The sequence below is a fragment of the Stomoxys calcitrans genome, chromosome 2 (genome assembly GCF_963082655.1).
Source record: "Stomoxys calcitrans chromosome 2, idStoCalc2.1, whole genome shotgun sequence".
NCBI classification, from domain to species: Eukaryota; Metazoa; Arthropoda; class Insecta; order Diptera; family Muscidae; genus Stomoxys; species Stomoxys calcitrans.
Window position 1 is genome coordinate 34,101,564 of NC_081553.1, and position 27,220 is coordinate 34,128,783.

At 40.3% G+C, this 27,220-nt stretch overlaps 1 protein-coding gene across 1 annotated transcript; it reads right to left on the reverse strand.

The window, feature by feature from the left end:
• Positions 1–7,695: 7,695 nt before the first annotated feature.
• On the reverse strand, positions 7,696–20,599 carry LOC106087743 (serine protease grass). The gene is made up of 7 exons (XM_013252886.2): positions 20,428–20,599; positions 20,208–20,365; positions 16,279–16,396; positions 16,004–16,211; positions 8,300–8,490; positions 8,135–8,233; positions 7,696–8,064 (listed from the first exon to the last, which is right to left on the reverse strand). Exons 1-7 carry the CDS (start codon positions 20,480–20,482, stop codon positions 7,748–7,750), a joined length of 1,146 nt encoding a protein of 381 aa, XP_013108340.1. The 5' UTR covers positions 20,483–20,599; the 3' UTR covers positions 7,696–7,747.
• Positions 20,600–27,220: the final 6,621 nt, after the last annotated feature.

Below are 27,220 nucleotides of genomic sequence, written 5' to 3' on the forward strand. Positions count from 1 at the left end.
CAAATCCCTAGAAGGACAGGTCAATATTTACCATCTCTTCGTTGACTGCAAAGCCGCTACGACAGCCCCATACGTTCAAAGGTACTTCAAGCCCTGCAAAATTATTAAGACTCTGCAGGATGACATTTGCTGTTACACGTTCCTCACTAAGAATGGGAATGAATCTCTCCGAACCATTCAATATCAAATGAGGTTTCAGTTAAGGAGACAGGTTATCGTTTCAGCTCTTTAATATCCTGCTGGACAAGATTATTCGAGATGCAGATGGGAATAGATTTGGCACACTATTCAAGAGAGAACACATGCTTCCCGCCTATATCGGCGACATCAATATCATGGGTCGGTCCACGAAAGTAGTAACTGCAGACTTTGAAATAATCGGTGAAAGTGGGAGGAAATGTAGATAAGAAAAAATGAGGCTCCCGAGCAGATAAAGAAAATTGTGAAACCACAACTTTAAGATAGTCAGCAACTTTATCTACCTTGTGACCGCCGTAATCGAGACAAATGACACAAATTTTGAAAAAAAAAGCAAAGAATAATACTGACAAACAGATGCTATTTTGGATTAAGAAAGGAGTGTAGACAGTGTAGACCTCTCGACAGACGAAGATTGCGCTATACCAGACACTGATGCTAAGTATATGGTTCTGAGCCAAGGGTAGTCGTGAAAGCAGGCGAGGCAGTGCTTGGAGTGTTTGAGAGAAAGTTTCTTCGTAAAATTTATGGACCAGTTTGCTTTGATGGAGAATATAGGCGACATATGAACCACGAGCTTAATGAGCGGTATGACGATGATAGGTCATGTTGTCGGAATGGATGAAGAAGCTCCCGCAAAGAAGTCTTTGCATGGCAAACATGGTGGTACACGCTAACCGGGAAGACCAAAAGGCCCATGGAAAGATCAAGTGGTGGGAGACACCTCAAATCTTGGTGTCAGAGATTTTAGAATGAGCGCAGAAGATCGAGGCGCTTGGAACGCTATTATACGCTCGGCTAGTGGAACAAATATTCTGTCATAGCCAATTAAAGTAATGTTACTATTGGATGGGGGTATACTAATTTAGTCATTCCGTTTGTAACATCTTGAAATATTGACCTCATATATACCTGATAGTCTTGACATTCTAAGTCTATCTAGCCATGTTCGTCCCTTCCTCCGACTATCGAAATTATGATATCGGTCAATCGTCTAAAGCTAGCCAATGGAAGTTTTGCGCAGATACTTCTTATTGGTTTGGGTCGTTGGGGATTGCAAATGGGCCATATCGGTTCAGTTTTGGATTAACCCCCATATAAACCGATCGTTGGTTTTGAATTCCTGATCCACTAGAAGCCTCGATTTCCTTCTGTTATGACTTCCAACATCTGGGCTAAGTATTATTCCAATCGTTCTTCAAACCGATATAGCCCTAGACTTTTTGGATTACCCAATTTTCAGTATCCTCGCCAAGTATGATTCGAATAGGTTTTAAACTGATATGGTCGGTAAAGCGGGTAAAGCGTTCCCATCCTTGAAGCCGCAATCAATACCAAATTTGATGGATTACAAAATTGTTCAAATACAAACTGAGTTAATTAGGGCAAATTTTAAGCCGAATCCATGGTGCTGGGTACCCATGATTTGGCCCGGGTCAACATGGCACGTTAGTTTTGTTTTAGACTGCTATCTTAGACTTAAATTTTTCCGATTTTTAATTATTCTTAAAAATGTTAGATATTTTTCAGAATTTGGACGAGCAACTATGTGGCAACCATGTTTTTTTTTTGATAATTGTTTACAATTTTTAAAATCTGATTGATATAGCGCTCGAAACCTGATATCATTTTGATTTTATTGAATGAAACTCCTGACGTGAAAGTGTTTGTCTGTTTGCTGTGTTTGCTGTGTTTACCAATGAAAGGAGAATGACATCAATAAAAGCAACTTTGACGTCATTGAAGATTTTAGGCAAGTTTAAAAAGAAATAAGACGCGCATATTCAACTTTTGTGCATGCACAACGTTTTGCAAAGAATTTGTTGACGCCACAACAGCACGTTGTTGACGCCAAAGCTGCATTTCACAAGGAAGAGCAATGTTAAATGAAGTACTTTTAGAAATTCGGGACGTTTATATAACTCGGGCGCCAACGTGGTGCTCATCGTGCCCAAATGTCCGGCTTCAAATCTTTAAAACATTTTCAGCTGCAGCTAACGAAAATATACCGAGGCTATGGAAAGAACATTTTTCAAAAATCAACAACCAGGCTGAAGAAGAACAAGGCAGGAGAAGTCGATGGATTACCAACCGAACAATTTGAATGTAGAGGAGACACACTGACGTCGTGTAGACATAAGCTCGTCTGCTCAATCTGCATAGGAGAACCTATTCCCGATGATTGATACAGACCTTATATGGGTCCAAAACCATAAATCGGGAAATTTATATATACAGGCTATATCCTATCTTCGCAAAATTCGGGCAGGGTGGGTAAGAGTTTAGCATAGCTCATTGCACCAAATTTGATCAAGTCAGCGTTAGGATGCGATCGAATCATCGCTAGGGTCCGAAGAAATCATAGCTGAGATGCCAACGGATGGCGTTAGGATGCAAACAAGTCAGCGTCAGGATGCGGACAAGTCTCGTAAGTATGCGAACGAATCAGTGGTAGAATGCAAACAAGTCAGCGTCAGGATGCGTTAGGATGCTGATGAGTCGCGTTAGGATGGAAACAAGTCCCGATAGGATGCGAACGAATCAGCGTCAGGATGCGGAAGAGTCGCGTTAGGATGCGTTAAGCGTTAAGAAGCAAACAAGTCACCGTTGGGATTCAAACGAGTTTGCGGTAGTGTGCGGAAGAGTCGCGTAAGGATGCGAACGAATCAGGGATAGGATGCAAACAAGTCAGCGTCAGGATGCGGACGACTCGCGTTAGGATGCGAACGAGTCGCGTTATGATGCGAACAAATCAAAGTTGGGATGCGAACAAATCACCGTTAGGATGCGAACAAATCAGTGTTAGGATACAAACAAGACAGCGTTGAGAAGCAAACGAGTCAGCGTTAGGGTGCGGACGAGTCGCGTTAGGATGCGGACGAGTCGCGTTAGGATGCGAAGGAATCGCGTAAGGATGCCAACGAATCAGGGTTAGATGCAAATGAGTCAGCGTCAGGATGCGGACGAGTCGCGTTAGGATGCGAATGAATCAGCGTTAGGATGCGAACGAGTTGCGTTATGATACGAACAAGTCAGCGTTGGGATACAACCGAGTCAGCGTGAAGGTGCGGACGAGTCGCGTAAGGACTCGTCAGGATAAGTATGCAAACAAGTCAGATGCGGACTAGTCGCGTTAGGATGCGAACGAATCAGCATTAGGATGCGAAAAAGACAGCGTTGAGAAGCAAACGTATCGGCGTTAGGGTGCGGACGAGTCACGTAAGGATGCGAACGAATCAGGATTGGGATGCAAACAAGTCAGCGTCAGAATGCGGATGCGTCGCGTTAGGATGCAAATGAATCACCGTGCAGTCGAGTCTAAAGCGAAAGTATGCGAACGAGTCAGCATTAGGATGCAGACGACTCGCGTTAGGATGCAAAAAAAGTTAGCGTCAGTATGCGGACGAGTAGCTTTAAGATACGAACGAAACTCGTTAGTTGATGATCAAACCCTAAAAGGTTCTAGGCTTTCCGACTGCGGACCATGCCACACGTCTTACTATTCTGTCTGCTCAATGATTCATGACCAGCCTTAGAATGATGTGACATTAGGTAGCAATTGCTACATCAACCAAGTGAGAATTATATCCCACTTGTCTTGTTAAAATAAACATCGAATAACGATAATCAATGCGAGCGCCTGCGCCAATAGGCAAAATGCCCATTTCGCTGTCCGACCGTATGCCCTTCACATTGGTATGTCTGAATGTTCATCACTTGTACTTAAACCCATATAAGTATTAATGAATGGCTGTATTGCGGACAACGGGACCAATCCATAGGATGAGGATGGTAGTTTCGGGTGGCGAGTATAAGTGAGATGTCGGGCGGAACCGGCTCTTGCTTAAATACTGAGTTCCTGTGATGCTCGATATGACAAGGCGAGTTATTGGCTCCTTTAAATAACCAATGGCCATAACGTTCCCGCGAAGATAGTTCCTATGGACCAGAATGAGCTTGTTCACTTGACGAGGATCGATACCTCCACACACAAATGTGACAACAATAATAACAACATTGAGGTATATGTGCGCAACTTTACCGCCAAGGCTGCGCTAAGCATGAGAAGGTGCAGCATGCTGAAGGAGGACGATTATGACCACAGTCCCATTGTGGACATTTCAGACGCGGAAGGTAAAAGGTCTCAGAGTACCTTGTATAGAGAACACTTTCGCGAAGGGAAGGAACGGCAGATTGTATTTGAGGACTATAAGACCTCGGACATTACCGATGGATCCAAGTTGGAGTCAGGGATGCATTAGGAGTTTACTCCGAACCTCGGATGTCGATAATACTGCCCGACTAGTGTATGGTCTTACAGGTAGAGGTCTACGATAGAAGTAAAAGGAAAGGTGACACTAAAGGCATTCGATTCGAGGGGAATCGAAGGTTTTCCAATGGCCATTGAGGAACCAATGGCTATTGATTATTTCAAGGAGCCAATAACTCGCCTTGTCGTATCGAGCATCACAGGAACTCAGTATTTAAGCAAGAGCCGGTTCCGCCCGGCCTCTCAATTATACTCGCCACCCAAAACTACCATCCTCAACGTATGGACGCCCTGTTGCCCGCAACACAGCCATTCAAACTTATATGAATTTAAGTACAAGTGATGAACATTTAGACACACCAATGTGAAGGGCATACGGTCGGGCTTAGAAATGGGCATTTTCCTTATTGGCACAAGTGCTCGCATTGATTATCGTTATTCGATGTCTATTTTAACAAGACAAGTAGATATAATTCTCACTTGGTTGATGTAGCAATTGCTACTTAATGTCACATCATTCTAAGGCTGGTCATGAATCATTGAGCAAACAGAATAGTAAGACGTGTAGAATAGTCCGCAGTCAGAAAGCCTATAAGCTCTTAGGGTTTCATCATCAACTAACGAGTTCCGTTCGCTGCTTAACGCTACTCGTCCGCATCCTGACGCTGACTTGTTTGCATCCTAACCGGGATTCGAGGACAGTTCGTTTAAAAAATGTTGCGGAATGTTTGGAGTCCCAAAATGAACTACAGGCGCATGACATAAAGCTATATTTGATTACATGGATACGAAAGTATTTCGGAAAATGAGAAGGCACCAATATGTCTGGGAGGGTTCATCTACTGTGAAAGAGTCAGTTGTCAGCCTAGCATATGTGAGCCATTTGTCACGACGGCTTCTATGACGAGTTTGGAATCAGTAAATGATTGCCGGTATTCCAAGGCTCTCTGGTTATAGGTGCCATAACAGGGCAGTATGTCATTGGGAATCCTGCATAATGATTTATTGACATATGGAAGAGACGAACGATGCTCATAAGTATCAGCATGTGGACGTGATGAATAGGCGCTTGCTTCCTGTTCTCTTCTTTTATCTCTTAACCTCCTTATTTCGCTCCTGAGTTCGATTTGAGGACTTACACCTTTTTTAATTTTTATACCCACCACCGAAGGATGGGGGCCTATTCATTTTTTCATTCCGTTTGCAACACATCGAAATATCCATTTCCGACCCTATAAAGTATATATATTCTTGATCAGCGTAAAAATCTAAGACCATCTAGACATGTCCGTCCGTCTGTCCGTATGTCTGTTGAAATCACGCTACAGTCTTTAAAAATAGAGATATTGAGCTGAAATTTTCTTTTTCTTGTCCATAATTCTTTTTTCTTTTTCTTTTTTTGTCCATAAGCAGGTTAAGTTCGAAGATGGGCTATATCGGACTATATTTTGATATAGCCCCCATATAGACCGATCCGCCGATTTAGGGTCTTAGGCCCATAAAAGCCACATTTATTATCCGATTATGTTGAAATTTGGGACAGTGAGTTGTGTTAGGCCCTTCGACATCCTTTGTCAATTTGGCTCAGATCGGTCCAGATTTGGATATAGCTGCCATATAAACCGATCCTCCGATTTAGGGTCTTAGGCCCATAAAAGCCACATTTATGGTCCGATTTCGCTAAAATTTGGGACAGTGAGTTGTCTTAGGCCCTTTGACATGTTTCTTTAATTTGGCCCAGATCGGTTCAGATTTGGATATAGCTGCCATATAGACCGATCCTCCGGTTTAGGGTCTTAGGCCCACAAAAGCCACATTTATTATCCGATTTTGATGAAATTCGGGGCAGTGAATTGTGTAAGGCCCATCGATATCCTTCGTTAATTTGGCTCAGATCGGTCCAGATTTGGATATAGCTGCCATATAGATCGATCCTCCGATTTATGGTGTAAGGCCCATAATAGCCACATTCATTATCCGATTTTGCTGAAATTTGGGACAGTGAAATGTGTTAGGCCCTTTGACATATTTCTTCAATTTGGTCCAGATCGGATCAAATTTGGATATAGCTGCCATATAGACCGATTTCTTGATTTATGGTTTTGGCCCATAAAATGCTCATTTATTGCCCGATGTCCCCGAAATTTGGAACAGTGAGTTAAGTTAAGCCCCTTGACATACTTCTGCAATATCGCACAGATCGGTCCAGATTTGGATATAGTTGCCATATAGACCGATATCTAGGTTTTAGGTTTTGGGGCCATAAAAGACGCATTTATTGTCCGATGTCGCTGAAATTTGAGACAGTGAGTTTGGTTAGGCTCTTCGACGTCCTTCTTCAATTTTGCCCTGATCGGTCCAGATTTGAATATAGCTGCCATATAGACCGATCTCTGGATTTAAGGTTTTGGGCCCATAAAAGAGGCATTTATTGTCCGATTTCGCCGCAATTTGGGACAGTGCTTAGTGTTAGGCTCTTCGACATGTTTATGCAACTTGGCCCAAATCGGTCCAGATTTGGATATAGCTGCCATGTAGACTGATATCTCGATTTAAAGTCTTGGCCCCATAAAAGGCGCATTTATAATCCGATTTCACTGAAATTTGACACAGTGACTTATGTTCGGCTTTTCGACATCCGTGTCGTATATAGTTCAGATCGGTATGAGGTATATGAGTATAAGGTATGAAATTTTCACCGAATTTTGATGAAAGGTGGTTTACATATATACCCGAGGTGGTGGGTATCCAAAGTTCGGCCCGGCCGAACTTAACGCCTTTTTACTTGTTTATATAAAAATTAGAGTACTAGTTTTAGGGGGAACGCCCCAAGAGTACGAAAACCCCGAAGCGGGCATATAGACCGACCTAAGTAAACGGTTTTAGCAGAGTTTGGAAAGGACACTTGGACCATAGTTTTTAGTTAGGATTCATACTCTGCTCTTAAGTACCTTTCATTTAATTCCCATGTTGTATATATCTGTCTTAGGGTTTTGCGATAGGGCCTTCCCCCTTTGTTTAGGGTTATGGGTACATATATGAAGGGCCTTAACGTTAGGCCTGAGAATCCCAAAACCTTTTGGTTTGATTTTGTTGCGCCGACTCAATTCCAGCATCCTAACTGGGAAATTCCCAATTTCCAGAACATAACCGGGAAACCAGACCCACTTCCTAGACCGTGACCCTGAAATTAATTACACAGTGTTTTTAACATCAAACAATTTTTTTTTATTAAATTATTGTGTATAAAAGTAAAAAAATATAAACATTTAATTATATCTAAAGTACAATTTTATTTGTTATCCAGGGTAAGTAGTTGAGAACATTTGTGTAAATGCCAGGAAAAGCCTGACGCAAATCGCAGGCAGTACCACCAGATGCCACTATACCGTATTGTATGAAACGTTTAAAGTTTTTGTACTTGGTGAATTGCAGCAAAGGTCCACCACTATCGCCACGACAATTATCGCGACCGGTCTTTAAGTCGCCAGCACATAAATGTTTCTTTGGGCTAATGTCAATGGCGAAACGCTCCTGGCATGTGGATAAGGGCAGACTGTTTACGGTGGCTTTTAGCAGGACATTTGATTTGACACCTACATGTTAAAAATAAAGTAAATACAGATGATACAAATGAAAGGAAATTTAAACAAAGTCATGATTCACCTTGCTCAGTGGATCCCCAACCTGCAATAAAGTCTTCATTTTGATTATTAAATCGTCTAGAGTCAGGAGTTATGGGCAAGCATATGGGTTTTATATGTTCTGAGGGAAATTGAGGGAAATCATTGAGTTTATACAAATTTTATAGCTATTTTAAATGTATAATACTTTTGAACACCACCTTCCTATCTAATTTGATTAGGGCTATATCATTGATACGCTTTCTGGAGTTGAAGTTATATTGGAATGTGTTAGCAATGCCATAGTCTTCCACTGGCGGATTACATTCACGAATTTCTCCTCTTGTCATGCAATCTTCAAATGTATCGATGTTATGTTCGCCTAAGCGTACACCGATCCTATAAAGAAAAAGTGAAACTTTATAAAATAGCAAGAAGAGTGCTAAGTTCGGCCCGGCCGAATCTTATAAACCCTCCACCATGGATGGAATTTGTCAAGTTCTTGCCCGGTATAATTCAGAAAAACGCATGAAATCCTCTTTTGAATCGATAGTATTGTCTAAATGATTTAATGTTTGAAGATTATTTCATGCAAATATTGACCGTGACTGTGCCTCAAATGGTCCATCTGCTTAGCCCTACCATCTGCTTTGGACGGTATCTGATTAAATGCTTCATTGTTGTCTTCCAATGCCTCCAATGAGGCGGGCTTGTCTGTATAGACATGATCTTTAACATAGCCCCTCAAAATATAGTCTAAAGGCGTAAAATCGCACGACCTAAGTGGACAATTGAGCGGACCCGAACGTGAAATAAAATGTTCACCGAACTCGCCTCTCAATAAGTCCATTGTTACGCGTGCTATGGCACCGTCTTATTGAAACCACATGTCATGCAAGTCAAGCACTTGCATTTTGAGCAAAAAAACAGTTGGATATCATTTCACGGTAGCGTTCACCATTCACAGTTACATTACGATTTGCATCATCTTTGAAGAAGTACGGTCCAATGATGCCACCAGCCCATAAACCACACCAAACTGTGACTTTGACTGGATGCATTGGTAGCTCTTGTAATGCTTCTGGCTTATATTCACTCCCAAATCGACAATTCTGCTTATTTACGTACCCATTGAGCCAAAAATGAGCTTCGTCGCTCAATGGAAGAAGCGCGCGATGAACTTTCTTAACAGAGCACACATTTCGATAATAAAATTCAATAATTTGCCAGCGTTGTTCGTTTGTAAGACGATTCATGGTTAAATCATAGACCGAAATGAAGATGTTTGATGATGAAATAAAACACGAAATGTGCGTGGGCTGTTTAAACCAGTGTTGCCAAAAAGATACTAACTAAAAAATCACCCTTTATAATAATATGATTTATTTACTTTCGAGACGCTGATGATTTTTGGTTCGCTGTAAACGGAGTTTAACTATTTCGCACTATTTTGTACCCACCACCGAAGAACGGGGGCATATTCATTTCGCAACACATCGAAATTTCCAATTCCGACCCTATCTTCTTATATATAAAAATCAATTTGCGTTTGTTTGTTTGTGTGTTCCCTATAGACTCAGAAACGGCTGAACCGATTTTCTTGAAACTTTTACAGATGGTGCATAATAACCCCGTGGTGAAAATAGGGTACTAAATTTTTTTGATATCTGAAGGGAGGGCGGACCCTCCCCCTTACCCTAATTTTCAGAAACACCAGATCTCGAAGATAGGTGGTGCGACTTAAGCAAAATTTTGTGTGCTCTCATATAGTACCCTAAAAATAAAAATTTGCTATCCAAATTTCGGATGGGGTACCTAGGGGGGCTGCCCCACCCTAAAACCTACCAAACATATATTTAGACCAATCACGACAATATGGGACTCAAATGAAAGGTATTTAGGATGAGGAAAGCGTATCTGATATCCAATTGTCGAACCAAGTGCTAGGGGGACCACCCCCAGCCCCAGAACACCCCTAAATCGGACTTATTTACCGACCATGGCAATATGGGACTCAAATGAAAGGTATTTGCGAGTAGAATACGAATCTGATATCCAAATATGGAACCAAGTGCTTGGGGGCCGCCTCTCCCCAAAAAACATCTCCCAAAGGGGACAAATTTACGACCATAGCAATATGGGGCTCAAATGAAAGGTCTTTGGGAGTAAAGCACGAATCTGATATCAATATTTAGGGAAAAGCTTCTATAGGGCCACGCCACCCCCACAACACCACCCAAATAGTAAGTATTTTCTGAATATTGCAATATGAGGCTCAAATAAGAGGGGTTTTAAAGTGGAACATGAATCCAAGGCCAACTCACTGAGTGGCCGACCATCCCCCAAAACACCCCCCAAGCCGGTCATGTTTGCCGACTATGGAAATATGGGGTTCAAATTAAGGGTATGTAGGAGTAGACCACGTATCTGATATCAACATTAGGGGCCAACTGTCTAGCGGACGTCCCACCAATATAATAACCCCCAAGTAGGACGTATTTGCACACCAAGACAATTTGGGCCTTAAAGAGAGTGGAACTAAATATTCATAGTTTTTAGGACCAATTACCCAAACCGGACATATTTGCTGACTTTTGCAAAAAGGAGTTTAAATGAGATTAGAAAACGAATTTTGAGGGCAATGGCAATATGGGTTCAAATAAATGATATATAGATATTCGAGAATAGAGCACGTTGCTGATATATTTTCCGGGCTTAGTGTTTGGGGGACCACCCCAATCCCCAAAACACCCCTAAATAGGGCATATTTACCGAACATTTCAATGTGGAGCTTAAATGAAAGGTATTGGGGGGTAGAGCAAGAATTGATACCCATTTTCGGGACCAATTTTTCGGGGGTACAGGGTGTTGTAGCGGTGCTTTGGGGGACCACGCAATCCCCAAAACACCCCTAAATAGGGCATATTTACCGACCATGTCAATGTGGAGCTTAAATGAAAGGTATTGGGGGGTAGAGCAAGAATTGATACCCATTTTCGGGACCAATTTTTCGGGGGTACAGGGTGTTGTGGCGGTGCTTATATCACCGCCACAACACCCTGTACCCCCGAAAAATTGGTAGTGCTTTAAGAGCAGCACTGAATGCGATACTTGATTTTAGTCCTTTGCACTTGTACGTGGAGAGCGTTGCGTTGAGTACAGTCTGCTGACTGAGAGAGTCAGGAACTGGCGCTCTTCGGATATCGGGCATTCGTTTGTTCTGCGGTAGGCCGATGGCGTGGGACGACTACATGGCATTGGCATTGGCATTGCCAAACTGATCTTTCTTAGATGCTGGCTTGGGGTTTGTCTTTTGGAGAGGTAGCTTTAAGGCGGGGAACGTCCCGTATACACTCTATATACACGGATTGGTCTCATATTAATGAGTGAACTGGAGCATGGGTTTTTTTTTTCCTGGGGAATAGAGAGTCACATAGACTTCTGGTCGGGTGTAATATCTCTCATATCCCTAATATCTCTACACAAAATAAAGAGACAACGTTTCTTAAAAAATTTAAACTAACAATTTTTGTAAACAGATGATTGTCATTATTCGATGCATTTAATAGACATGTACTTTAAAAATCTAGGAAATTTGACAATGTTGCTAGCACCATATTGTAAAAAGAACTTAGTACTGCTTATTTGAAAAAATTCCGTAGTCATTTCACAAAAGTTTTTACAATGGGTTTTGACAACTGTTCGGGCGAAAACTCAAAGTCAGTACTAGGCTTTATTAAAATTAGAATTTCAAAATGGATTATCAGAGTGTTAAGTCAATAAATGAAATTTTAGCAAAATTCTAGGAATATTTCTCGATTCATTCTACAAATCACTTAATGACTAGCAAAAAAAAAAAATAATAATTATAAATAAAATGTCAATATGGAATAGCAGCGTGTTTAGACAAGAAATGAAATTTTAGCAAAATTCTACGAATATTTCTCGACTCATTCTACAAATCACTTTATGACTAGCAAACCTAATTAATTTTGTCATAAATTGAATGAAATGTAGGTGTTGCGCGTGAATAATAACATTTATATGTTAACTAATCCACTTGTTAGCCATTGAAATGTATTCTCTCTACGAACCAGTTTCTTTAATAAAGAAGTAACTTTGTTTATAGATCAAAATCAAAACTGTGATTAGTTATTGCTATGTCATGACTAATCAATGTCTCAAAAATATAATTAGAGTAGAACCAAATTCTAAAGAAGATAAATATTACAAAACAAGTAAACGAGTGCTAAGTTCGGCCGGGCCGAACTTTGGATGCCCACCACCTCAGGTATATAAAACTCCATAAACTCAATTTCGTCACAATCCGGTAAAAATTGGATAACTTAAGCAACCAAATTCGGCACGAACATTGAATGGTCTAATCATTTTGTAGAACAAAAAATTCGTCTTTTTGGCAGATATATCCAATTATAAACCTATCTGAACGATATTAAGGTCGGATATCGTGAGGCTCAGAAAAACTCACTGTTTTAAATTTCAGCGTAATCGGGTAGTAAATAAAGTTTTTATGGGTTTCAGTCCCCTTGTCGGCAGATCGGTCTATATGATAGCTATATCTAAATATAGTGCGATCAGAACAATATTTGGGTCGGATGTTGGGAGGCTTAAAACTGCGCACTGTTCCAAATTTCAGCGAAATCGGATAAAAAATAAAGCTTTTATGGGCTTCAGACCCATTATCGGCAGATCGGTCTATATGACAGCTATATCTGAATATAGTCCGATCTGTATCATATTTGGGTCGGATTTTGGGAGGCTTAAAACTGCGCACTGTTCCAAATTTCAGCGAAATCGGGTAATAAATAAAGTTTTTATGGGCTTCAGACCCTTTATCGGGAGATCGGTCTAAATGGTAGCTATATCTAAATATAGTCCGATCTAAACCATATTTGGGTCGGATTTTGGGAGGCTTAAAACTGCGCACTGTTCCAAATTTCCGCGAAATCGGATAAAAAATAAAGCTTTTATGGCCTTCAGACCCTTTATCGGGAGATCGGTCTAAATGGTAGCTATATCTAAATATAATCCGATCTGAACCATATTTATGTCAGTGGTCGGAAGGTCTAAAACTACTCACTGTTTCAAATTTCAGCGAAATCGGGTAATAAATAAAGTTTTTATGGCCTTCAGACCCTTTATCGGGAGATCGGTCTATATGGTAGCTATATCTAAATATAGACCGATCTTAACCATATTTAGGTCAGATGTCGGGAAGTCTAAAACTACTCACTGTTTCAAATTTCAGCAAAATCGGATGAAAAATATAGTTTTTGTGAGCATTAGACCCTTTTGCCGAAAATCGGTCTATATAGCAGCAATATGCAAAAAGATCCGATTTGGCCCGTTCAAGAACTTAACCAGCGTACATCAAAAGGACGTATCTGTGCCAAATTTCAGCTCAATATCTCCATTTTTGAAGACTCTAGAGTGATTACAACAGACAGACGGGCAGACATACGGGCATCGTTAAATCGTCTTAAAATTTTACGACGATCCGAAATGGGAAATTATGGAATCGAATTTGCGGATAAGTTGGATTTGTGATGTCAATATACTGTGGTAATGAAAAGGATATTGAGTGGCTTTTGGAAATGAGACGACGATTTGATTTCTAAAGAAATTAGATTTCGTCCTCAGTTGAATATAATTTGCCTATCTATATAAGCGAGTTGTCAAGTTTTATTATGAATTACTAGCTGAACCGGGCCCGCTCCGCTGCGCCTTCTTTAACTCTCTAACTCTCTTTTAAGGGTGGAGGCACTTTGTTCTGAATGCGGATATCGAATTCGTGCCATGGTTACTTGGGCCCAAACTTTAATATCATATTCGTGTTCTGATCTCCAATACCTTTCATTTGATACCCTTATTGTGCCCATCGGACCCACCACTAAGGTGGAAGGTCCGCCTCTACCCGATATCTTAAAATTATATAGCCTATGTTTCCTTCCACACAAACGTACACAATCTAGGCAAATTTGAAGAAAATCGATTCAGCCAAGTCTCATATAGTCTCATGGGTCTAATGGCGTTTTTGAGGAATGGGGTGACCCCCTATACTTCGATCTGATTTTGTATATCAGATTCGAAATCTACTCCCGAATACCTTTCATTTGAACCCCATATTGAAATGAACGTCCAATAGGTCTGTTTGGAGGAGTTTTGGGGTTGGGGCGGCCCGATGGGTACTTAGACTCAAATTTTAATACCATATTCGTATTCCACTCTCTAATACCTTTCATTTGATACCTACATTCTCCCGATCGGTCCACTTTTGATTTTGGGTTGTGTTTTTGTTGGCATAATGGGGAGGGTCCGTCCCCCTTCCGATTGCGACAAATTATATAGCCTATGTTTCCTTCCAACCCAAATTCAAATTTTGCAAATTTTGCCCATAAACATTCCACTACGGAACAGGGGCAAACTTCTCACATATCAATGAGTGGAGTCCGAATTGAATTTTTTTTTTTGATGGTCTCGCCAGGATTCGAACCCAGGCGGACATGCTAACCTCTGCGCTACGGTGGCCTCCTTGCTTCCAAACCAACCTACACAATATGCGAAAATTTCGAGAAATCGTTTTTGCCGTTTTTCAGTCTATACGGAATAAACAAACCGAGTCCCATATATCCGTGAGTGGCTAAGGTGCCCATTTTGGGCGTTTTTATGGGGTTGGGGTAAACCCCTATACTTCGACATGATTTTGTATGCCAGATTCGTTATCTACTTCCGCTTACTTTTCATTTTGATACGCATATTGTCCTTATCGGTCCACTTTTGATTTTGGGTGTTGTTTTTGGGGTAACGGTGGAGGGTCCGCCCCCTTCCGTTATCAATAAACTATAAAGCCTACTTCCTACTTCTGACCATATTCGTAATCTACTCCCGAATACCTTTCATTTGAGTCCCATATGGTCATGATCGTCAAATAAACCTATTTTAAGGGCTTTTGGGACTGGGGCGGCCCCCCAGGTACATGGACCCAACTTTTATTATGAAATTCGTACTCTATTTGTGAATAAGTATCATTTGAATCCCATATTGTCCCCTTCGGTCCCCCAAACATACATAGCCTATGTTTCCTTCCGGATCAACCTACACAATCTGTGAAAATTTCAAGGCAATCGGTTCAGCCGTTTTTGAGTCTATACGGAACAAACAAACACAAATTGAATTTTGAATATAACATTGTTGCTATTGTTACATGTAGACTTGCAAAGAGTGCCTTTCAACAACAAATTTGTACTTTGGGTCGTTGAGATTCAAAACAAATTGTTGCAGGAAAATTAACAAGTTTCGTAGTTGTTTTTTTCGACCAAACTTGTTGTTTCTCAAAATTATTTTTATCTGTGTAGTTACACGTATCAAAATACAACGGCTGCGTTGGCTAGGTCATGTTGGTCAGAATGGATGAAGAAGCTTCAGCAACGAAATCTTTTGAAGGCAAACACGGTGGTACCCGCAACCCGGAAAGACCAAAAGCTTGATGGAAAGATCAAGTGGAGACACCTCAAAACTTGGTGTGTCAGAGATTTTAGAATGAGCGCAAATGTTCTGCCATAGCCAATTAAAGAAAGAGAGATAAAGAATAGTCAGTCAGCAAAATTCTGCCTAATACAGTCCATCATCGGTTGTTCGGTCAATAACGTCATTTATGAATCCAGTTGAACAAAAATTGGATTATGTTTGGTGAGTTGCATTACAATGATAATTTAAAAATGCTACCTCTATTCTTTCCTTGAAGAAATCATGAAATGCATTCCCTATTTCTCCATCAATGAATAATTAGTTCTTCCCCAACTCCAAATAATAAATAATGTGTGATTTGTCTTGTCAAATCATTTCAATCGTATTTAAATTCCTATACTCCCCTCCATTTCTTGGTACTTACAATGGTGCCACATTGACATTGACACAATGAGCTGCTGTCAAAACAAATTGATCGCTTATCAATGAGCCGCCACATTTGAATTGATCGTCGGGGGCGTCATAACTTAGCAAAGCCATCCAAGGATATTCATAAAGACCTGTCTCAGTGCCACCGGCAACTTTGTCACCTTGAACTTGACCACATGACAAGCTGTCTAGAATTGCATAACCTTCAAATGGATGGGAGAACATTTAAGAAACTGTTGGAAAAGAATTAAAATTTACTTTATAAAATACCTTCTGGATTTAATTGGCTTAAAAAGTCAGCATTTGGATTAAGTTCCTGATCTGGTTCACTTGCTTTGGTAGGTGTTGGCGCTACTACATTGGCTGGGATGGTACAACAAAGGCGTAGCTGAAATTGTTGAAGATATAGGAAATAGAATTAGTACATCAATAGATTGCTGTTTCTTGGTTAGCCAATTTATTGTTAGGTTTGTGATGGGTTGCAATATTCTTAAATGTTTATAACCTACACCATAACAGTGGTAATGAGTGTCATATCATAATTTGTCGAGCTTGGGCCCGAATTGCCGCATACGTGAACGAGTAAAGCCGTTAGCAATTTCTCTATTTTGAATTTTTAATATTAAGGAGTGCAAATATTTAAATCGATTTGTGCTAAATCGGATGAGAATTGCGCCCTCTAGAGACTCAAGAAGTCAAGATCCCAGATCGGTTTATATGGCAGCTATATCAGGTTATGTACCGATTTGCGCCATACTCATCATAGTTTTTGGAAGTCATAACGAAACACCTCATGCAAAATTTTAGCCAAATCGGATGAGAATTGCGCCCTCTAGCGGCTCAAGAAGTCAAGATCCAAGATCGGTTTATATGGCACCCATGCCAGGTTATAGACCAATTTAGACCAAACTTTGCACAAATGTTGGAAGTGATACCAAAACATCACGTGCAAAATTACAGCCAAATCGGATAAGAATTACGCCATCTAAAAGCTCAAGAAGTCAAGACCCAAGATCGGTTTATATGACAACTTAATCAGGTTATGAACCGATTTGAGGCATACTTAGCACAGTTGTTGGAAGTGATATCAAAAAACTACGTGTAAAATTTCAGTCAAATCGGAGGGCAATTGCGCCCTCTAGACGCTCAAGAAGTCAAGACCCACGATCGGTTTATATGACAGCTATATCAGGATATGAACCGATTTGAACCTTATTTGAAACAGTTGTTGGAAGTCATAATAAAATACGTCATGCAAAATTTCAGCCAAATCGGATAGGAATTGCGCCCTTTAGAAGCTCATTAAGTCAAGTCCCCAGATCTGTTTATATGACAACTATATCAGGTTATGAACCGATTTGAACCATACTCGGCACAGTTGTTGGATATCATAACAAAACACGTCGTGCAAAATTTCATTCCAATCGGATATGAATTGCACACTCTAGAGGCTCAAGAAGTCAAAACCCAAGATCGGTTTATATGGCAGCTATATCAAAACATGGACCGATATGGCCCATTTACAATTCCAACTGACCTACAGTAATAATAATTATTTGTGCAAAATTTCAAGTGGCTAGCTTTACTCCTTCGGAAGTTAGCGTGCTTTCGACGGACGGACGGACATGGCTAGATCGACATGTCACGACGATCAATGTCACGACGATCAAGAATATATATACTTTATGGGGTCTCAGACGAATATTTCGAGGAGTTACAAATAGAATGACGAAATTATTGTACCTCCTACACATGGTAGAGTGTATAAAAATCATAAAACTTGTACCTTACTTGAAGAAGAAACAAGTAAGGACTGAAAGATCGGTATACTTATTGCCCGACTTTCGCGGCTTACAGACATCGGCACTTAAGTGGGGACACAATCCCAGACATGAACCAACTTAGGTCGTGGTATGGAAAACAATTAGGGATTTTATAAATAGCACAGAATTTCTGACTAAGATTTTCTTTTTATACCCACCACCATAGGATGGGGGTATACTAATCTAGTAGGCGGCTACGGACACTGTGTTATCCTTGATACAATATCCGATGTTCCAGGCAGTGCGGATTACACCCTACCTGAGCTGCTACTAGAGGTTACTTTTTATACCCACCACCATAGGATGGAGGTATACTAATCTAGTAGGCGGCTACGGACACTGTGTTATCCTTGATACAATATCCGATGATCCACGCAGTGTGGATTACACCCTACCTGAGCCGCGTTTTGATAACAACTACTGTACCATTATTCCTGATAGACCCGATTGGAACTGCGATATCCCTGATAATAGAAGTTACATAGACTTCTCTATACGGATGGTTTCAAACTAAACCACCAGGTGGGCTTTGAGGTGTACTCTAAAGATCTAGAACTGGTCATTTTGAAAAGTTTACTCGACCACTGCAGTGTGTGGTGTCAAGCGGAGATCCTTGCAATTAAGGAAGTGGTGAAATGGCTAAGATATAATGACATTGCGACGATTAGCTTAAAAATCTTCTCAGACAGCCATGGAGAACGTATTTCTGCACACAAAAACCGGTCTCGACTGTCGCAGATCTTTCAACGAGATGGCTGGACAGTTCAAAATTCACCGGTGCCGGGCCACAGAGATATCCCAGGAAATTCTAAAGCAGACGAGCTTGCGAGACTAGAAACTAACCTACACATTCCAGGGATACTGGAATCTTTGGGTATGCCTGTAGCGACATGTAAGCTAAGTTTTCAGAACCACGCCCGAAAGACAACGAAAGAAAGATGGTCACAAAGAGGGGGCTGTGAGCACCCCAAAACTATGTGGCCTAATCTAGACTTGAAGAAGTCTACTTCTTTGCCGGCATTGGCACTGTCTAATCAGAAAACATGCTGACAGACTGAAGGTTGCCAGCAACGACTTTTGCAAAAGCTTTGAGGACATCGAAAAAGAAGAGACTATAGAACACCTTCTGTGTGTGTGTCCCGCACTGGCAGTCAGAAGGAGTTCCACTTTAGGTTCTCATTTCTTTGAGAACCTGTCTGATTTAGCGGATGTGAACATTCGCAAGTTATTGGGCTTTTTAAAGCGATATGGGTGGTTCAACGATAGGAACTAGAAGGCATCTTCCTTCTTCTGTTCCTGTGGTATCACAATGGACGAAAACGTCTAAGTGAGCCTGATGGCAGACTCCCACTTAAACTTAACCTAGCCTAACCTAACCTACTAATCTTGTCATTCCGTTTGGAACACCTCAAAATATTGATCTATGACCCCATAAAGTGTATATACTCTTGATCGTCTCGACATTCTGAGTCGAACTAGCCATGGTTTAAAATTGGTCCATTACCTGATATAGCTGTCATATAAACCGATCTGGGGACTTGACTTCTTGAGCTTCTAGAGGGCGCAATTCTTATCCCATTTGGCTGAAATTTTGCATGAGGTATTTTATTATGACTTTCAACAACTGTGCCACACAAGGTTCAAATCGGTTCATAACCTGATATAGCTGCCATATAATCCGATCTGGGGACTTGACTTTTTGAGCCTCTAGAGGTCGCAATTATTATCCGATTTGCCTGAAAGACGGATCCTCTTATTACCATCAACATACGTGTTTATTAGGCTCTGAATCGGTCTATAGTCTGATACAGCTCCCATATAAATCGATCTCTCTATATTACTTCTTGAGCCTCTAGAGGGCGCAACTCTTATTCGAATTGGCTGACATTTTACACAGGTCTCCAACATATAATTTTATTGTGGTCCGAACCGGAGCATATCTTGATATCGCTCTAATAGCAGAGCAAATCTTTTATTTAATCTTTTTTTTTGTCTAAGAAGATATGCCGGGAATAGAACTCGACAAATGCGATCCATGGTGGAGGGTTTATAAGATTCGGCCCGGCCAAACTTAGCACGCTTTTACTTGTTAATTTCTGATACCTCAGAAATGTCGCCAACACTAGTAGGGGATATCCAACACAGAACATTTGTTTCTGAAGTTCCCCCACGAATTCAGTGTTCAGTACAATAAAACGTAAAAAGCCGAACCTCTCTTTTTAACCAATCTCTTTCTTTGAGTGTAAACAGTTTGTTCATGCTAATTGGATTATTTCCGTACGCAATTATTATTCAATTCTATTTTCTATGTTAAGTTTTATTTTTCCAACTTTTCACTAGAAGCAGGGTTAGAACAAACTATTTCCTCATACTTACCGGCTCATTGTTGGAGGAACACCTTGACTGAAACACATAATCCCTTTCATTGGATGGAAGTCCATTTGGATATCTCAAACTTAAGTCAATTATATAGCGACACTCTTTGTACGGAACACACAGGCCGCGCTCAAGATTTGGTGTAAGGCAGGCATTTTCTACAAAAGCAAATACTTAAAACAAATTCTGCCAAACTCATCTTTAGCCCTTTTAAACTTACGCGCCATAATCGCGGACAACAACCCCAAAAAACAAATTATTTGTATGGTATACATTGCAAATCGAAGTGCGAATGCCAATTATTACTGTGTTTAGGAAATGGAATTTTAAAATGTAATTTTTTTTTTGTGTCAATTCAACGCGTTGCGGGTTCCCCGTTTAAGTGACAACTAACTAGAATATTTTGTGCTGGCTGAGTTTTAAATAAGTCTCGATAAAATTAACTCTCACTCTTTCTCTCGTACCATACCCCAAAAGTCTCAAGCTTGACTTGGATTGTTGATTTGCAACCTGCGGTTGTGACGGTAGTCACTTGAAACCGGCTCGTGCTATTTAGCGTTCTTCTGAACTTGATTTTTTTTTTGTGAAATTCTTGAATGAAACCATGAATGGATATAAAAGTTGTTAGGGTGTTTCCGTTAGGTGTGTTAGATTATTTATGAAAAAAAAAATTTTAAAAAAAATTAACAAGATTCCATTCAAAAGTTAATTAGCTTCAATTTTTATAAAAAGTGACTTTCTGCTGGCAGACCAAAATTGACAAATGCCAAGACGAAAAATCGAAATAAAGAAATAACTGATAATCTCAGTACTAGTGCACGCAAACAAAACGTTTGGGACTTTTTTACGGCAAACAAAATACTTTTATCACCAAGTTTTTCTTTTATTATAACCGAGTAACGTTTCGCTTCAAAAAATCAAAAGGTTGTCTCAAACGTAGCATTATTGTACATAAATAACTTTTTTATTGTAAACCCTTTCGCACCAAAAACTTTTGTAAAACCGAAATTTTTTTTTATTGCAAAAGTGCTTCGATGGCCGCAAATGATTATTCATTTACCGGACCAATAATAATTCTCTCGTGTCTCTCTTAATAGAGAGAAAGAGTGAGTATTTGAGCATATAAACCAACAATACTCACACTATTGCACATTACTTTGTACGTACACAAGGAATCCCGAGCAGGCCCATGGGCTTGCAAATAATTGCAATTGTGTTCGATTCGCTGGAATAGACACATTCTCACACACAACATTTTTCCTTTTTAAACACTCCACCATAGGATGGGGGTATACTAATTTCGTTTGTAACTACTCGAAATATTCTTCTTAGACCCCATAAAGTATATATATTCTTGATCGTCATGATATTTTAAGTCGATCTAGCCATGTCCGTCCGTCCGTCTGTCTGTCAAAAGCACGCTAACTTTTGAAGGATTAAAGCTAGCCGCTTGAAATTTTGCACAAATACTTCTTATTAGTGTAGGTCGGTTGGGATTTTAAATGGGCCATATCGGTCCAAGTTTAAATATAGCAGCCATATAAACCGATCTTGGGTCTTGAGTTCTTGAGCCTCTAGAGGTCGTAGTTCTTATCCGATTGCAATGAAATTTTGCACGACATGTTTTGTTATAATATCCAATAACTGTGCCAAGTATGGTTGAAATTGGTCCATTACCTGATATAGCAGCCATATATACCGATCTTGGGTCTTGACTTCTTGAGCCTCTAGAAGGCGCAATCCTTATCCGATTGGAATGAAATTTTGCACGACGCATTTTGTTATGATATCCAACAATTGTGCCAATTTAGGTTAAAATCGGTTCATAACCTGATATACCTGTCATATAAACCAATCTTGGGACTTGACTTCTTGAGCCTCTAGAGGGCTTAGTTCTTATCCGATTGCAATGAAATTTTGCACGACGTGTTTTGTTATGATATCCAATAACTGTGCCAAGTATGGTTGAAATTCGTCCATAACTTGATATAGCTGTCATATAAACCGATCTGGGGACTTGACTTCTTGAGCCTCTATAGGGCGCAATTTTTATCCGATTGGAATGAAATTTTGTACGACGTATTTCATTATGACTTCCAATAAGTGTGCCAATTTAGGTTAAAATCGGTTTATAACCTGATATAGCTGTCATATAAACCGATCTTGGGACTGGACTTATTTAGCCTCTAGAGGGCGCAATTCTTTTCCGATTGGAATGAACAATGGAATATCCAACAACTGTACAAAGTATGGTTCAAATCGGTCCATAACCTGATACAGCTGTCATATAAACCGATCTGGGGACTTGACTTTTTGAGCCTCTAGAGGGCGCAATTCTTATCCGATTGGAATGAAATTTTGCACGACGTGTTTTGTTTTTATATCCAACAACTGTGCCATGTATGGTTCAAATCGGTCCATAACCTGATACAGCTGTCATATAAACCGATCTGGGGACTTGATTTCTTGAGCTACTAGAGGGCGCAATTCCTATCCGATTTGGCTGAAATTTTCCATGACGTATTTTATTATGACTTTCAACAACTGTGCCAAATAAGTTTCAAATCGGTTCATAACCTGATATAGCTGCCATATAAACCGATCTGGGATCTTGACTTCTTGAGTCTCTAGAGGTCGCAATTGTTATCCGATTTGCCTGAAATTTTGTAAGACGAATTCTCTCACCACCATTAACATGCGTATTTATTATGGTCTGAATCGGTTTATAGCCTTATGCAGCTCCCATATAAATCGATCTCTCTATATTACTTCTTGAGCCTCTAGAGGGCGCAACTCTTATTCGAATTGGCTGACATTTTACACAGGTCTCCAAAATATAATTTGATTGTGGTCCGAACAGGACCATATCTTGATATCGCTCTAATAGCAGAGCAAATCTTTCCTTTTATGCTTTTTTTTTGCTAAGAAGAGATGCCTGGAAAAGAACTCGACAAATGCGGTCCATGGTGGAGGGTATATTTTTCGACCAACAAAATTGAACGATAAATTATCAAAGAATGCTTATTTTATAAGCCGCCGTCATTATTTTTTGAATCGGCGAAGCCCCCGAGCCGCCGCCGCCGACCAAGATTTTGGCCGTGGCCCCCGCCGAGGAAATGCCCCGAATTCGTTCACTGTCCTTCTGGAAGCTTAAATTGTTGTCCAAATTAACAGAAATTTTGGACTTTGTAATGGAACACCACCCATTGCAACTTCCAAAAAGCGGTCCCAATTGGTCTATTATCTGACATAGCTTCCATATACATTGGCGGCCACCGTAGGGCAAAGATAAGCATGTTCGTCTATGACGCTGAACACGTGGGTTCGAATACTAACGAGATCATCAGAAAGCGGTGGTTATCCTCTCCTTATGCTGGCGACATTTGTGAGGTACGAACCCTTCGTACACATATGCCCATCAACTATGTTAATTTGTGTAAATTTTTAGTAAAATCACTAATGGTGGGTTCCCACGATGAGGCCAAGCCAAACTTAGCGTTTTCCCACTTGCTGAGTGCTTACCTTGCTCTTTAAAATGGCCCAAAGAGAAAAGTCCCTCGAATTGGCTTCTGGCGATTTTGACGGCTTCTCTGTGGATGAATTGAAGTGTGGAATATGGTTTTTTAGGTCATTCTTGTTGGCATACCCATGGTCTATGACGAAGGCTCAAAGGCAACTCCAAAAATGTTTTCCCGATAAACGATGAAAACGATTAGAGAGCGGTGATCATCGATCACAGCTGCCCATATCATCACTTGAAGTGGAAAATTACTTCGTTTGGACGTTCATAGGCTCAAGTTCGGGGCTCAATTAAGTGAACACTACTATTTTGGGAGTTTACGAATTGCTTCTGTTATGCCCTTCGACCGGTACAGATTTGGATATAGCTGCCATATGGACCGATCCGCCGATTTGGGGTCTTAGGCCCATAAAAGCCATATTTATTATCCGATTTTGCTGAAATTTAGTAGAGTGAGTTATTTTAGGCCCTTCAACATCTCTCTTCAATTTGGCACAGATCGGTTCAGATTTGGATATAGCTGCCATATAGACCGATCTCTCGATTTAAGGTTTTGGGCCCATAAAAGGCGCATTTATTGTCCGATGTCGCCGAAATCTGGAAGAGGGAGCTGTATTAGGCCCTTCGACATCCTTCTTCAATTTGGCTCAGATCGGTTCAGATTTGGATATAGCTGCCATATAGACCGATCACTCGATTTAAGGTTTGGGCCATAAAAGGCGCATTTATTGTCCAATGTCGCCGAAATTTGGGACAGTGAGTTGCATTAGGCCCCTCGACATCATTCTATAATTTGGCCGAGATCGGTCTAGATTTGGATATAGCTGTCATATAGACCGATCTCTCGATTTAAGGTCTTGGGCCCATAAATGGCGCATTTATTGTCCGATTTCGCTGAAATTTGGGACATTGAGTTATGTTGGGCTCTTCGACATTCTTCTTCAATTTGGCTCAGATCGGTTCAGATTTGGATATAGCTGCCATATGGATCGATCCCTCCGTTTAATTTTTTGGGCCCATAAAAGACACATTTATTGCCCGATTTCGCCGAAATTTGGGACAGTGAGTTGCGTAAGGCCCTTAGACTTCTTCAATTTGGCTCTGATCGGTCCACATTTGGATATAGTTGCTATATAGACCGTTCTCTAGATTTAAGGTATTTGGCCCATGAAAGGCGCATTTATTATCCGATTTCGCTGAAATTTAGGACAGTAAATTGTGTTAGGCCCTTTGAGATCTTTCTTCAATTTGGACCAGATCGATTCAGATTTGGATATAGCTGCCATATACACCGATCTCTCGATTTAAGCTTTGGGGGCCATAAAAGGCGCATTTTTTGCCCGATTTCGCCGAAATTTGGGACAGTGAGTTGCGTTAGGTTCTTCGACATTTATCTGCAACTTGGCCCAAATCGGTCCAGATTTGGGTATAGCTGCCATATAGGCCTATCTCTCGATTTAAAATCTTGCGCCCATAAAAGGCGCATTTCTTGTCCGATGTCACCGAAATTTGGGACAGTTGGTTGTATTGGGCCCTTCGATAACTTTCTTCAATTTGGCCCAGGTCGGTACAGATTTAGATATAGCTGCCATATAGACCGATCTGCCGATTTAGGGTCTTAGACCCATAAAAACGACATTTATTTTCCAATTTTGTAGTGTAGTAAACTTGATAACAGTGTGAACTTGGTAACATTTCTGTCAGCTACCCTTTGATTTAAAATTATCCATATCTTTATAACATTGTCAAAAATTTCTTTGTATGTGAAATATGCCGTTTTTTATTGATTGCATGCCCATCACATTATTGTTAATAACTTTTCGTTTTTTTCTCTTTTGAATACGTTTTGTTTTCAAAAATTCAATTGTTCCCATTTGAAAAATATTTCTAAAATTATGAAATTAAAATATCTGTTTGTACGAAGTAGACATTGGAAGGTAATCAGGTTTCATAACGTCATATGAAAGCGAATCTGCGTAAAGCTTTCGCGAATTATAGATACGCGTGCTGTGAAAAAATAACTAAACTTTAATTTTAGAACTTTTTAAGCAATACTATTTTGGTCAATCTTTTTCGAGTATAACGTGTTTCAAGTATAATCGTATAAAAGTTTGGTCGAAATCCACCACCATGGATTGTACCTAAAATTTACTCAAGTGAACTAAATTAAAGTGCATATTAGACCGTCCAATGCTTAAAGGGAGAAGATTTTTTTTTTGCAATAGGAAAAACGCATACCCTCCATTTTCTTATACCCACCATCATAGGATAGGGGGTATATTCATTTAGTCATTTCATTAGCTTTACTTTTACTTACTTTAATTGGCTATGACAGAATATTTGTTCCACTAGCCGAACATGGAATAGCGTTCCAAGCGCCTCGATCTTCTGCGCTCATTCTAAAATCTCTGACACCAAGTATCGAGGTGTCCCCACCACTTGATCTTTCCATCGGGCTTTTGGCCTTCCCGGTTTGCGTGTACCACCGTGTTTGCCTTCAAAAGATTCTTTGCTGGAGCTTCTTCATCCATTCTGACAACATGACCTAGCCAACGCATCCGTTGTTTTTTGATGCGTGTAACTATGCTATTGCCGTCATACAGCTCGCCTGTATTCTCCATTAACGCAAACTGGTCCATAGATTTTACGAAGAATCTTTCTCTCAAATACTCCAAGTACTGCCTCATTTGCTTTCACAAGTACCCATGCTTCAGAACCATATCATATAAACCGATCTTTATTATTTATCCGATTTCACTGAAATTTAGAATAGTGCGCAGTGCTACCCAAATGTGTTACAGATCGGACTATATTTAGATATAGCTGTCATATAGACCGATCTGCCGATAAACCAGTGAGTTATATTTAGCCTCCTGAGACCCGACCTAAATATGGTTCAGATCGGACTATATATAGATATAGCCGATCTGCCGATAATGGGGTCTAAAGCCCAAAAAAGCTGTATTTATAACCCGATTTCGCTAAAAATTGAAACAGTGAATAGGTTAGGTCTCCCAACATCTGGCCTTAATATGGTTCTGATCGGACTATATTTAGATATTGCTGCCTTATAAATCGATCTGCCAATAAGGGGTCTGAAGCCCATAAACAGCAACTTGTACGTTTTACTTTATCTTCGGTGTCTCGCTTTCAATAACTGTGCTTAGTATGGTCCGAATCGGTTCAAAACCTGATATAAATCGATCTCCCAATTATACTTCTTGACCATTTAGAGGGCGTAATACTTGACCTTCAACTTACGCGCTAAATATGGTCTTAATCGGTCCATAACCTGATATAGCTCCCATATAAACCGATCTCTCGATTTTACTTCTTGAGCCTCCAGAGGGCGTAATTCTTGACCTTCAACTTACGCGCTAAATATGGTCTGAATCGGTCCATAACCTGATATAGCTCCCATATAAACCGATCTCTCCATTTTACTTCTTGAGCCTCCATAGGGCGTAATTCTTATACAATTTGGCTGAAACTT

Coding starts and splice junctions, on each gene's coding strand:
- LOC106087743 (XM_013252886.2), bottom strand. CDS start 20,482: ATGTATACCATACAAATAATTTGTTTTTTGGGGTTGTTGTCCGCGATT. Junction 20,366..20,427: donor GTTGTCCGCGATTATGGCGC/GTAAGTTTAAAA, acceptor TTGCTTTTGTAG/AAAATGCCTGCCTTACACCA. Junction 8,491..16,003: donor AATGTCAATGTGGCACCATT/GTAAGTACCAAG, acceptor TTTTCTTTATAG/GATCGGTGTACGCTTAGGCG.